This window comes from Solanum dulcamara, chromosome 3 (assembly GCF_947179165.1).
Source record: "Solanum dulcamara chromosome 3, daSolDulc1.2, whole genome shotgun sequence".
Taxonomy (NCBI): Eukaryota; Viridiplantae; Streptophyta; class Magnoliopsida; order Solanales; family Solanaceae; genus Solanum; species Solanum dulcamara.
The window spans coordinates 4,615,360-4,630,103 of NC_077239.1; the positions used below are offsets into that span (position 1 = coordinate 4,615,360).

The 14,744-nt window shown below is 36.7% G+C and overlaps 1 protein-coding gene and 1 pseudogene across 6 annotated transcripts; one reads left to right on the forward strand and one right to left on the reverse strand.

Moving 5' to 3' along the window:
* Window positions 1-1,350: 1,350 nt before the first annotated feature.
* On the reverse strand, window positions 1,351-14,289 carry LOC129882241 (uncharacterized). 6 transcript variants are annotated; one of them, XR_008765733.1, is made up of 8 exons: window positions 14,144-14,289; window positions 11,359-11,657; window positions 11,034-11,180; window positions 10,785-10,952; window positions 10,069-10,158; window positions 7,525-7,843; window positions 3,266-5,499; window positions 1,351-3,149 (listed from the first exon to the last, which is right to left on the reverse strand). XR_008765733.1 is itself a non-coding variant. In XM_055956443.1 (5 exons), the coding sequence occupies exons 2-5, from the start codon at window positions 11,653-11,655 to the stop codon at window positions 10,135-10,137; spliced, it is 636 nt and encodes a 211-aa protein (XP_055812418.1). In that variant the 5' UTR covers window positions 11,656-11,657; window positions 14,144-14,289; the 3' UTR covers window positions 7,850-10,134. The 6 variants fall into 6 exon arrangements, 1 of the variants encoding a protein (XP_055812418.1); XR_008765734.1 differs by having other exon boundaries at window positions 1,352-3,687; window positions 5,381-5,499; XR_008765731.1 differs by having other exon boundaries at window positions 1,351-5,499.
* On the forward strand, window positions 12,800-14,488 carry LOC129882247 (actin-85C-like; annotated as a pseudogene).
* The last annotated feature ends 256 nt before the right edge of the window (window positions 14,489-14,744 follow it).

A 14,744-nucleotide genomic window follows, 5' to 3' on the forward strand; every position in this document is an offset into this window, starting at 1 on the left:
TGTTTGTACTAAATGAGAAAAAGTGTCCTTGAAACAGAAAAACACTCTAGAAAAAGTCCCCCAGTCACCATTCACCATCTTGCATTTCAAACAAGTCTAGCAGTCTAGTGCATGCTGCTCAACTTGTTGGGGGTACAATGGGTTACGCCTAGGACCTTGAAGGAGGCAGTGCTAAGCTAACAAAGACAAAAGATGAAACCTTTTTTTGGACAATTGGAGTATGCATATATGGCTAGAAAGGATCAACAGATAATCATTTCATGAACTCTATCATGTTGAAATGTATAATGTTGAACTCTATCATGTAGAACCCTATCATGTTCCACCCTAATTTGACCATGTGGTGCAAACATATTATATTCATTCATGGGCAGGAGATTATAAAATATATTATTCAATCCATTTATTTCTCCATGATCAACCCATACAAAATATCTACGCTTAAATCCATTACCATACAAATGAGCCATAACTATATCTGGATTAAAAAATTTCAAGCACCTACATTCATGACAAAGACACCTAACCAATCCATTTTCCTTAAAAACATCAAGTGTCATGGCATGATCGATAAAACTTCTTACACCGTCAATAAATTCAAGTTTCAAACCACCACCAACTTCATAATGCATGTTATACATCCACAAACGATGATCCATCTACAAAATTACATATATTCAAGCTTAATTAATTAGTTCATAATGACTACAATTCATCGAGACTACAAATTCTAATTAATTTAATTTATAATTAATTAATTCATATAATAATTAAGTTCAAGTTATGATTAATTCAATTTGTAATTAATTAATTCATATAATAATTAAGTTCAAGTTAGGATTAATTCAATTTATTATTAATTAATTCATATAATAATTAAGTTCAAGTTATGATTAATTCAATTTATAATTAATTAATTCATACAATAATTAAGTTCAACTTATAATTAACTCAACTAATAATTAAGTTGAAATTATAATTAAAGTTCCAAAGTCTAAAGTTCACAATTTATACAAATCAAAAAAAAATTCTAAGTTCAAAAATTCTAAAGTCCAAGTTCATAACTTGAATATCTTCCAAACATAAAAAATCCTAAATTCTAATTTCTAATTACTTCATGTTCTAACCGTAATTTTATCTTCAAAAATACTTCAAGTCCAACTAACACAATACCCAATTCACAATCTAATTTTAAAAAGCTACAATTCAACCTAAAGCCCTAAAATTTTGCATTCACATTCTAACTTCAAGAACTAGCCAACTTAACATAACATTTGAACATCAAGAACACTTTAATTCCAACTTAAAAAATATTCAATTCACAATTTACTTCAAAAAAAAAATCCAACTCAAAGAAAAGACCTAAAATCTAATTTCTAACATTCACCAATTCAAAATCACATATACAAATTAACTATGTTAATAACATAAATTAAACAAATTAAATGAAATAAATTAACTAACAAATCAACAAATTATTTTTTTCTAAATTAAAACCCTAACTAACTAACCTTATTAACAATATGGAGAGTCTCCCTTGTTTACTGCTTCAGTAGCACTACTAACATACATCTAGAAGTAAGAGCTAGAGTAGTGGTGTCTTCTTGTTTGTTTGCCTGGTGCAGGTACTTTACACAGCTGCACCCTCAAAGAACAAGAACTTCCAACTACCACAACACACAGGAGCATACAGCAACACCAATCCAGACCAGCAACCCAACATCCAACACATGGATCCACACTCAACAGCCATAAAAAATGAAGCTTAAGTTCCAATTTTGTTTCCTGTTGGGTGCCTCTTTGTGCAGGTATCATAATACTTTGAGCCTTGGATTGGAGTTGCAGCAGCTGAGTTTGGAGTTCCTGCACCAGCATCTCAACAACATCACTTGCATATACCACAATACAGCAGCAACAGTGACTGCAACTGATCAACAGCAATAGCCAATCAGCAACAGCAACAGAGACCAGAAGCAACCAGCAACCTTCAACAAATACACCATGCTACACCAAAATGACTCCAAATTGTGCAAGATTGCAGCAAATATAACTCCTGCAGAGCCCAAGAAGTTTCAGCTCAAAAGGATAATTGGAGACGTTAGTCGAGCGACCTTGAAAAAGTTAGCCGACTTAAGTCTCAAGATGGAGCATTTCACAAATTGGAGCTTCCAGATTGTGAAAAAGGCCTCCAAAAGTTGCAGGATTACAGCAAATATTGTATTTGAAGAGTCCAATAAGTTTCAACTAAAACGGATAATTGGAGACGTTAGTCGAGCGACCTTGAAAAAGTTAGCCGACTTAAGCCTAATGAGGGAGCAATTTGCAATTTGGAGTTTCCAGGCCTCCAAATGTTGTAGGACTACAGAAAATATAGTAATTGCAAAGCCCAAGAAGTTTCAGCTCAAACGGATAATTGGAGACGTTAGTCGAGCGACCTTGAAAAAGTTAGCCGACTTAAGGTTTGTGTCTAGTTGTTTTTGGTCTTGTTGGCTTGTTTCTATGCATTTGCAGGTGGCTGGAGATACATTAAAGCACGTAAAAGTTGGGGACATGCTTACAAGCCACAACACTCAACAACTCCAGCAACATGCAGCACACAAGGAGAAACTACAAGTCCACAATGGACCTTCAGAACTACAGCACAGTTTCTGCTGTGTAGAAGTCTTGGAGGTACTTTTCCTCTTGTTCTTTTACTTGTGCAGACATACTTGCAACAGATGGGCTACAGCAGCAACAACAGGAGTAGCAACAGTTGACAGGAACTCCATTCAAAGAGGCACAGCAATACAACTCTGGATTCAACAATGGGCTGCTTGGTTTGTTACCTTGTCAGCAGCAACTACAATACAGAGAGGCAACAGGCTGGATTCACTGCAAGTTACAGCACTATTGGAGGCCCTTGTTTGTTTATTTGCTTGTGCAGGTACACTGAGGAGCTGCAACACTGACGTTGAAGTTACTCTTGGACCTCGTGCACTACAAACACATAATCAAGAAACCAACAAGATAGCTGTGATGGATACAGAACCTCAGCAACAACATGGGATATCTGGGATGCTGGAGTACAACAACTTGGAGTCTTGTAGTGGAATTGCAGCATTAGACCTTGAAGCTCCTCCAATGTGGACCAACAACTACACCAACAACATCTGCAGCAAAGATTCTTCAGTACAACAGAAGCAGCAAACTCTACTGCAGCAGCAGTTGTCAGAAGCAACACACAATCACAGCAACAGTCAACAGTACTCATCAACAAGCAACTTACAACTCCAAAACACCTCAACATACAGCACAACTTGCAACCTGGAAGGAAGAACATGCACACTGCAGCTGCTTTCACCTTCCATTGTTTCTGCTGTGCAGCACTGTTGCAGCAGCAAGTGGAGGCCTTTTTCATCCTTATAGCTACCCAAACCTCCCTTGTGAATGGAGTGGCAGCAGCAGCTCAACAGCAGCAGCAGATGCCAGAAGCAGTCAGCAGCCCTCAAAAACATGCAGATTCAACATACAAATTCCATCACACAACAACAACAACAATTTCCAACACTCTACACAACAAAAACAACAATCTCTCAACATATATCAGATTTGGAAGCTCCTGCAACATAGCATCCAACACCAGGAAATCCATCCAGCAGCCATCAAGAATTCTTAGGTTCCTGCTGTCTGTCTCTTTGTGCAGGTATCCTGCAAAATGGAACCTAGTGTTGGAGTTGCAACATCACTTCCATAGGATTCATTATAGCAGCAGTTTCACAGACCAACATACAGCTGTGGAGAAGACAGTCACAACAACTTGGAAGGAGATAAGCCTTTCCAACTGTGCAAACTCCAACATACCATATCCATCCACAGAGATGCAACAACCCTTCATACATATGCATGATGCAATCAACAAAAATCCAGACCAGCAACACAACACCCAATGCTTGTAGCCGCACTCAATGGCTATCAAAAATGAAACTAGTTTTCAATTTTGGTCACCGTTGTGTGTCTCCTGGTTTAGTTGTACTGACCTTGAGCCTTGTGTTGGAATTGTGAGGCTGATCTTGGATTTAGGGAAAATCGATCCTCCCTCAGTTATTCTTTCTCTTCTTAGTTGCATTGTACCGAGAGGAGTCCTCTCATAGATTTACCGCTTTTCTAGTACATAGATAGCACCTTTGTATCACGGATAAGTATGCCGACCTTAAAGCCGGCTTCTCATCCATCTTATTTTTGGAGGTAAGGCTTTTCATGTCCCCCTCCTTGTACTTGTTCTTTCTTTCTGCTTTATATAATGAGGAAAATTTCGACTAAAAAAAAATAAAATTAACAATATGGAGAGAGAAGGCTGACGGAGGGAAGTGGCCGCTGCAATAACGGCGACGGGGGAGGAAATGGCGGCGGTGAATGGCGGCGAAGGGGGCGGGGGTTGAAATTTTTAGAGAGAAGGGGGAGGGTTTTAGAGAGAGAGATATCAGAGAAAAACAGAAAAATTTGGGACTGGATTCAAATATTTCAGAAAGAGCGAAAAACAGTGTCGCCCTGTCTGTCCTTTTTTTTAGTAGTTGACCGTCATTTTGACCAAAAAAGCGACAGACTGGGAGACGTTGTCCGTCGCTTATTTTAAAAAAATTAATAAATAAAATATAATAAAAAACGACGGACGGAGACACAATTTTTAAATAATATTAAATTATTTTTAATTAAAAGCGACGTACTTCGTCATTATTTTTATTTTATAATTAATTTTTAAATATATTTATATATGGCACGAAAATCCATCAAAAAATGCGACGGACAAATAGTCACTGTCCGTTGCTTTTTATTAAAAAAATTAAAAAATAATAAAATTAAAAAAAAGGCGACGGACAGCGTCTCAAATTCCGTTGTTTTTTTTAGCGACGCAATCCGTCGCTGTTTTTTCTGACGTTTTTTTGACTATTTTTAGTAGTGAATTGAGGTCTATGATAAAGTCTCGAATCATTGACCCGAACTTAATCAAAAAAAATTATCTCTGCCCCTGCCCTCACTTTTAAAGTGATTAAAAGAAACTAAGATTGATTGGATTTAGTGGCAAAAGACCTCTACCTCTCAGTAGTTTGTTGATTGGATTTAGTGGCAAAAAACCTCTACCTCTCAGTTGTTTTGGTTGTGGGCTTCAGGCAGAAACAATGGTTCATAATTACCTCCCAGCATGACTCAAAAGTCAAAACCTCGATTTTCAGTTTGAAGCTTTGATGCAAGTGCGTGATAATAATCTAATCATACCTCAGAATCTTTAATGACCTTAATTCGATAAACAAATGAAAAATCGAGAAAACTATAAATAAGGAAAATGGTATAAAAATATTTGATATAAAAGAGAACTGCAAATTCAACTTATAGAAAAGCTAACCTACGGTGGTTCATGCCTATTGGAAGACGTTGAGAAATGACACTTCTCGAACAAATGAGCCTCCTCGGTTCCCTTAGTGGCTCAGCAAGCGTAATGTTGTTGAGATTCGAACCTCGGACCTCCAATTGTGAGTCAAATTAATTAGGATAAAAGAATTGGACACAATAATAAGTTATAAACCTAAACTTAAGGAGAGTTGTAATAGTTTATTTGATTGAAGTTTTATTAATAGGCTTTAAATAGTTTTTTAAAATTAAATTATTTATTTTTAAATATCGATTCCGCTTACAAAAAACCATACAGACGTCATTATGCATATTCAAATTTAATTAGGCCACGAAATAGATAATAAGATAACAAATACCAAGCGAGATACTAAACAAAATCAGCAATCATGTTCCAATCCCTAAACTTTACACTATCCTTTCTGGAACTTCACTACATTTTTCAGATTTTACCTTCCAGTTTTATGATCCTCTTTGTTAGGAAAAGGCTACTGTAAAATTCATTCTGTCTGGGACGATATGAAACTCGTAAAAAATTGATAGTTTAGAAGGAACAAACTCCATTTCACTTCACCATAACTCTATCTTTTCTCCTAAACTTTGCTATCAGTTTCCATCTGATTTTGAGCATCATTTGTTGGGAAAATTAGCACACAAAAATAATATTCTAGGCAAATAACACGAATAATGACAACCTGGAATGAACAACATAAAAGGACTCCGACGAGCTAGGCACCCTAAAACAACTCCAGAAACTCCACCACTGGAATTGGTTTCGGGAGTGCCAAGACTGAGTAGTCTAAGCACAATGCAAGCCCTTCAGATGCAGGCTTTAGGCTCGGTTGAAAAACTGTTGTCCTATATAATCAACTGCTGGGAGTACATATTATAATCAGGGAAAGAGGCTACTCAAAACAGAGGAAACATCAATAGTATATGGATGAAAACATATTTTCTTTTTCAATTTGGACCAAAGTTGGAGAAAAGTTTATCGATGGAAACAGATAAGCTATGGTGGAAATCAAAAACAAGACAGTTAACACTTACTATAAATTGTTGAACAGCCAATGGACAATGAGAAAAAGTGTCCTTGAAATAGAAAAGCACTCTAGAAAAAGTCCCCCAGTCACCATTCACCATCTTGCATTTCAAACAAGTCTAGCAGTCTAGTGCATGCTGCTCAACTTGTTTGGGGTACAATGGGCTACGCCTAGGACCTTGAAGGAGGCAGTGCTAAGCTAACAAGGACAAAAGATGAAACCTTTTTTTGGACAATTGGAGTATGCATATATGGCTAGAAAGGATCAACAGATAATGTTACAAACAAAGGACAACAATTGATAGTTAAAACTTTTGGTATAGAATGAAAGATGTACATCATGCAAATGTAACAGGCAGAAGCTTTGAGTCTTGTATGTCCATTTGGGTAACTTAGACTTGTACAGTTGATGTAAAGATGCAGTGTGAGAATATACGACATGTATGTATGGTTGATATTTTCTAAGTTCCAGTCTATATAAAACAGTTGCTTGAGCTTCCAAGAATTTCAAAGGAGATCTTTTCTCCTCTTTATTTTCCCCTCATCCTCCTTTTTCTCTAATTGCTACCCTACTTAATCAAGTTTCACATCTAATTTATCTATCATTGGAGTCATCGTTTTGAAGCCTAAGCACACTACTTCCTAAAACCTCCAAACTTCCATCGTGCCCGACTCAACTCGATCCTCAGACAGATTCATTCTCAAGGAATGAGGGATGCTACCAAGCAAAACAAAGATTGGATTTAGCAGCTGACTCTTCCTAGAATATGGGGTGCAAGAGTCATGAAATAGATTTAGTCAACACAGTCCCGAGTAGTTTCTGAAGAAATTGATACGTAGTCCTATTAATTTCTTCTTCTTTTTCGGGTCTCTAAAACCAGTACACATCTCCCTAAAGCACTTAGTGCTCGTAAACAGCAAATGCTTAAACATGCAATCCAATAACTGTTGTTTTGATAGTGGAATAACCTCTCTTTTTCTTTTAATGGCATCCACTGTCGTTATTGCTCCATTACAGGCGAATGCCCAACAACAGCGTTAAAATTAAGTAATCAATATAAGATATAAGAATAATAATGATTAATAAAAGCGAGACTTACAACAATGTTTTTGATCCCATGATCACCACTCCTCTTGGGCTGTACGTACTATTTCGTATGATTAGTTGCTTCGTCGTTGGTTTTGGTAGCTTTTCCTTAATTCGTTTCTTGATCTTTTCGGGTGTTAATTATGATTCAGGGCTACATCGACTAAAAAGCATGACATGTGGTCTAGTTTGAAAATAGAAATTGTACACATGCTACGCTCGTCTTCTGACTTGCTTGGATTCACAAATGAGGAAGAGATCCGACTTGTGTACCTGCAGGAATTCGTTCTCCACTTTCTCACGTCATGGTTGTGGGGTACATAGAAGCCAAACTGCAGTGAGACCAGTTCAAAACGAGTAAAATTTATGAGCAGGAAACACCGGTATATCAATATACTCCTTTGGGAATGTGTGGGTGTGTGTGTGTATCTCTACCCAGTAGAAGAAATTTACTACCGCTAATCATCAACATATAATAGCCATTTGTCCTAATAGGCAACATTGAACATAGTAGATGTACTTGATGGATGGGTCAGTATACATATCTGTCGAAGAATATATATACCACCAAGCTTATCGATGGAAACAGATAAGCTATGGTGTAAATCTCAAACAGGACAGTTAACTCTTGCTATAAATTGTATTTCAAACAAAAAATGTCCTTGGAACAGAAAAACACTCTAGAAAAAGTCCCACAGTCACCATTCACCATCTTGCATTTCAAACAAGTCTAGCAGTCTAGTGTATGCTGCTCAACTTGTTTGGGGTACAATGGGCTACGCCTAGGACCTTTAAGGAGGCAGTGCTAAGCTAATAAGGACAAAAGATGAAACCTTTTTTTGGACAATTAGAGTATGCATATATGGCTAGAAAGGATCAACAGATAATGTTACAAACAAAGGACAACAATTGATAGTTAAAACTTTTGGTATAGAATGAAAGATGTACATCATGCAAATGTAACAGACAGAAGCTTTGAGTCTTGTATGTCCCTTTGAGTAACTTGGACTTGTACAGTTGATGTAAAGATGCAGTGTGAGAATATACTACATGTATGTATGGTTGATATTTTCTAAGTTTCAGTATATATAAAACAGTTGCTTGAGCTTCCAAGAATTTCAAAGGAGATCTTTTCTCCTCCTTTTTCTCTAATTGCTACCCTACTTAATCAAGTTTCACATCTAATTTATCTATCATTGGAGTCATCGTTTTGAAGCCTAAGCACACTACTTTCTAAAACCTCCAAACTTCCATCGTGCCCAACTGGACTCGATCCTCAGACAGATTCATTCTCAAGGAATGAGGGATGCTACCAAGCAAAACCAAGATTGGATTAAGCAGCTGACTCTTCCTAGAATATGGGGTGTAAGAGTCATGAAATAGATTTAGTCAACACAGTCCCAAGTAGTTTCTGAAGAAATTGATACGTAGTCCTATAAATTTCTTCTTCTTTTTCGGGTCTCTAAAACCAGTACACATCTCCCTAAAGCATTGAGTGCTTGTAAACAGCAAACGCTTTGTCTTTTTTACATCAGCCTGTGGTTAAATTTAAACAAATGACAACCACATCCGCGTTATACAGATTCCAATTATGAAGCATATAGTAATGCTAGTACAACACACTTCCCCTATAGTACAAATTTCCAAATACTCCTTCCAAATTAGCGGTAGATCCAGCATATCATGAACCAACTATCTGATTCATCCGAACCTTATACAAGGTTAATTTTTTTCATGTAGATGTGAAAATCTTTTCTCTACCACTAGGTGCATCCACCGACTCTAAATACTGGATTGGCCTATATAACCATGACCTGCACTATAATCCATGTAGTAAATGGTAAACCTTGCACCTTTCAAAGCATGCTTACATAAGCTTTCTAACAGTTTATCACCACCATCTGTTGCTTAGACTAAAGGATAAATTTAGCTTTCTCAGCTCTTAACTACAGAAACTAAAAAAACAAAATTTGGCAACAGCCTCAACAATAGAATTAAAAAGGGTCAACCAAATATCAAACAACGAGTCTAAAGCTACTGCATTGCAACTGAAAGACTATAATCTCAGCAGTTTTCACTATAACAAAGATAAGGGTTGGGCCGATTACTAGAGAATGGTCGAAAGCTACTGATCTGCAGCTAAAGGACAACAATTTGGCAACAATTTCAACACCATCAAAAAAATGGTTGAGCTATATATCAATGAATGGTTAAAAAGAAATACTGAATTGCAACTAAAAGACTAGAACTTTGCAGCAGTTTTCACAATAACAAGAAAAGGCTCAAAAGGGTCAAGAACCAGCTATAAGTGAATGATCGAAAGCCACTGACATGCAACCAAAGGACAACAACTTGGCAACAATTTCAACAACACCAAGAAAATGGTCAAGTCATATATCAATGAATGGTCAAAATATTTATACTCAAGTGATGTACCCAACCTGAGTTGTTGTTGGAATCACCATTCTGCTGTCTAAAGCTACTAAATTGCAACTAAAAGACTACAACTTTGCACTAAACCATAAAGACAAACTAACTAAGAAGGAGGGCAATTTACTATTAATGTTGTCCAAAATCAAAAAAAGTCAACACAAAGCCAAAAGGATGCGCAGACTTCACATCACTATATGTCCAAACCTCCCTTCACCTACATAAAAGCACACAAGAGAGTTAGTAACTTGCAAATGGTGAAACTTAATCATTTTTTGAGCAATCAAGAAGTAGATCAGGTTTTCCAAAACAATTTCCAGGTTCCTTTCTTAAGCTTAATCCAAACCAAATATCGTATTTACATTTATTTTCTCGCACAACACGTGGAAAAACTGCAACCAGAGGAAGAATGAAAAATTATTTGATTTGCCAACATGAAAGTTACATAACAAATTAATAATGACAAAGCAAAAATGAGCATTCATAATGTGATAGGTTAACAGAACCATTTTGGGACCATGTTTTATTGAAAATCAAGAGGTTAATAACATAGTACAAATTATCTGAAAACACAAAAACATTCCTATCAATCCACGGAGATTTCAAATGTTACCTAATAGGAAAGCGAGCTCTTGAATAAAGTTATAAGACATCTATCTAATCTTTTAAAAGCGGGGAGAGTAAGGAGACCACAAATACATGACATCTAATCAAATTAATATCTTTAACTGAATCCTATGTCAAATTGAATCACCAAGTTAGACACAAAGCTAGAAGAAAAGAAATATGAGATATTTAAAGTTAAGAAACTTAAAGAGAAAACAAGAAGGAAGATATCATTACCCTTGGCCTAACGACTGGAAAATCCAAAGATTGATCTATATCCCGCACCACCTTAGCTTGAAAATATCCCGCCTCGCCATTCTTGACCGAAAGGGTAATATAGAATATGTAGTATCGACCGGGACATACATTAACCTTGAGAATATGGTCGACCTCATATTTAGTGCCCTAAAATATGAATATAGAGGAACCTTATCAGCGAGAAAACAAGGAAAAAGAAAAACAATGGCAAGTGTGAGTAGAGCTTACATTTTTGTTATTGTACTGCTCAAGTGCCTTTGCAGCATAACCCTTCAACATTTCATTTTCGACACGAGCAGGAGCTTTTAAGTAGTTTACCATGGGGAATATGGTAGTCAGTGGACACGAACCGGGATAATCTTTAATGTCAAATCCCTATCAAAAACTCAATCAATTAGAAACAAATATGGCTGTTCTGGTAAGAAGCTTGGTATTTTCCACAATAAAGTGTTTCGGGCAACAAAACAATCAGTGAAAAGGCAACAAGCAGAGATATAAATCCGAAATTCTCCATAAACATAAATAGTTATCCACCGATGGAGAGAAAAGATACCTCACTCTCACGGATCTGTTGGAAGTACCTATCCCAAACAGCTTTATCCACCTTTTTATCATTGGGATCGATAGGGCAATATAAATCTTCATTTGCTTCTTCGATATCCCAGTTGGGACAGCTTTCATCTGAAAGAGGGGATAAAGGATCCAGACTTTCGTAATCGCTGGATTCTCCATCTTCCTCATCCACCTTTTGTTTCTTCAACGACGGCGGACAATCCGATTCGCTTGAGGATCCTCCATAATCAGATGGCAACGGTGATTGTGGCGGCGGCAGCGACGGCGACGACGACATGACTAGGTATTCACAAAGGACACAATTCACGCATACTATTATACTTTTTCTCAGAAAAGGAAATTAAATACATTATTAGTTCAAAAAAAAGGCGAAAGGATCTCATCATCAATACACAACGCGTCTCTCTCGGTTTCTGTTCCCTCTTATATTTATCTCCAAACAATTCCCAAATTATGTTTTGATTTTTAGAATTTTCTCTCAATCACAATATTTTATACATTTTTTTGAAAGAAAAGCTCAACAAAGGTGAGAATGATGTTTTTATTTTACGTGTTATGTTAAATGTCATGATGCTTTGATTTTAGAATTTTGCTGGATCAAATTATAGTAGAAGCTGTTTTTTTTTGTTTTGTGACTGATATTCGTTTTGGAGTTCGATTAATCAAAATTTGTAACAAATTCACTATGGGATAAAACGTTCCTCCTATTTCGAGCTTTCTGGTTAAGGATGATAGATAATTGTAACTCTGATCACAATTTACATGACCTTTTGGGGTAGTAGAAGCATGTATATGAACTATATAGGAAATGTGAATATATAGATTATGTCCTTTGAATTAAATTATTGAAATGAGGATGGATTTAATCTTCTTTTCATAAATATTTTTTGCTTTACATGTTCATTTTCTTGTGATGGTATTAGATTTTCGATTATTTATAGCAAAAAAAAACTGTTTTGGAATTCAAATTGAGCTTGCATAGTAGTGTTAACATGTCTAGGGTTGATTTCTCGTATGGTCAATCAATTTATCGTCATTACGTTTCATAGTTATTATCTCGTAAAGTCACTTTTTGTTGTTGTAGAAAATCACAATCAAGAAGAAACGTTAACTTTCTGTTTCCTAGAACATATTTTCTTGAAAAACAAGTGACTTTCTTACTTATTATCTCAAGAACATTTATATATAATGTTATCAAAACAAATGAGGGTGGAATGGGGGTTCGGGATGGAAAAATTGGAAAACGTTTTCTGGAAAATGTTTTCCTTAGCCTTGTTTTTGAGTTGTTGATAACTTTTTACTTGTTTGAAAGTTTTAGAAAATGGCTGACGTTGAGGACATTCAACCTCTTGTTTGTGACAATGGAAACTGGCATGGTTAAGGTAACTATTTTGCTTCCCAATTGTCTGCAGTTTCTTTTCATTTGTGAATACAATTTGATGTTATGTATCCTTTTTTTCTTTCAGGCAGGATTTGCTGGAGATGATGCACCTAGGGCTGTTTTTCCTAGCATTGTTGGTCGTCCGCGTCATGCTGGAGTAATGGTAGGAATGGGACAGAAGGATGCATATGTTGGTGATGAGGCTCAATCGAAACGTGGTATTCTCACACTGAAGTATCCAATTGAACATGGCATAGTGAATAACTGGGATGACATGGAGAAGATTTGGCATCATACGTTCTATAACGAACTTCGAGTTGCTCCAGAAGAACATCCTGTTCTGATTACTGAAGCACCTCTTAACCCTAAGGCTAAGCGCGAGAAAATGACTCAGATAATGTTTGAAACATTCAATGCCCCAGCAATGTATGTTGCTATTCAAGCTGTTCTGTCTTTGTATGCTAGTGGACGTACAACTGGTGAGATATATATATACTGTCTTTGCTTCAAATCTTAATTTGGCTTTCCTGCAATGCTTTCCTTATTAGTTACTATGTTTTCTTTTTTTCCTTTTCATAACTACTTTGATTTACTGCACTTCAATCAAGAGTCCTTCAAGAACAACCTCTCTACCTCCACGAGGTAGGGGTTAGATGTCCCTAGAATTCACTTGTGGGATTTCACTAGTTATGTTGTTGTTTGTTTTGAATTTTAATTTGGTTGTTTGTGTCTATACTTAAGACATGACATTTAGGAGATATGCCTTTTAGAAAATATTTTTACTGACTTGTGTTGTAGAGTGATTCGAATTCTCGATGGAAAATGTTGGACAATATGAGGAAAATCTTTGGCTGGATTCCAGTTGAACCCTGTTTCGACCAAACTTCTTGAGAACCAATTCTAATAGACCTTAAATATGGCATACTAAGTAATTTTACTGAGTGTACTGGGAAAAAAATAGGTGAATGAATTGCAGTTTTTGTAATTGTGCAAATGGTTTAGATTCTGTGGCCTATATTAATCGGAAACAACATCTCTATCCCACAAAGGTAGGGGTAAGATCTGTGTACACCCTACCTCCCTAGAACCTACTTGGTATTTTGTTGTCTAGATGAGAAACAAATAGTGAATTGTACTCACAAATATGATTCATGTTTTTGGGAATTTATGTCTTGCAGGTATTGTCCTGGATTCTGGAGATGGTGTGAGCCACACAGTTCCTATCTATGAAGGTTATGCACTACCTCATGCCATCCTACGTCTCGACCTTGCTGGTCGTGACCCTACTGAATACATGGTGAAGATTCTCACTGAACGTGGATACTCCTTCACTACTAGTGCTGAGAAGGAAATTGTGAGGGATATGAAGGAAAAATTGGCATACCTTGCTCGGAACTCGAGACAGGCTCCTCTGTCGAGAAGAACTATGAACTGCCCGATGGACAAGTGATTACTATTGGTGCTGAGCGTTTCCGATGCCCTGAAGTCCTTTACCAGCCTTCTTTGATCGGAATGGAAGCTGCTGGAATTCATGAGACGATGTACAATTCTATAATGAAGTGTGATGTCGATATTACCTCCCGATTGCCAAAACCTACTGACCCGACTAATTTGGATTAATGGGCTGTAGAAAGCCCACTATGAAGGGCTTTATCCGTTCTACCAAAGTGGAGCATTTTACTTCATTGTTTTTGGTTTAGACACCCAGTTTCCAAAGCATATTGGCTCAACTAACCTAAATTCACGCCATAGAAAACCCAATATAGGGGTTTATGCCCGTCCTACCAATGAGGAGCATTTTCCTTCATATTTTTTTGGTCTAACCACCTGGTTCCCAAAACCTATTGGCTCAACTAATTTGGATTCGGGCCGTATAAAGCCAAGTGAAGGGTTTTATCTGTCCTGCCAAAATGGAGCATTTTCCTTCATATTTTTTGGTTTAATCACATTGTTCTCGAAACCTACTGTCTCAACTAATCTGGATT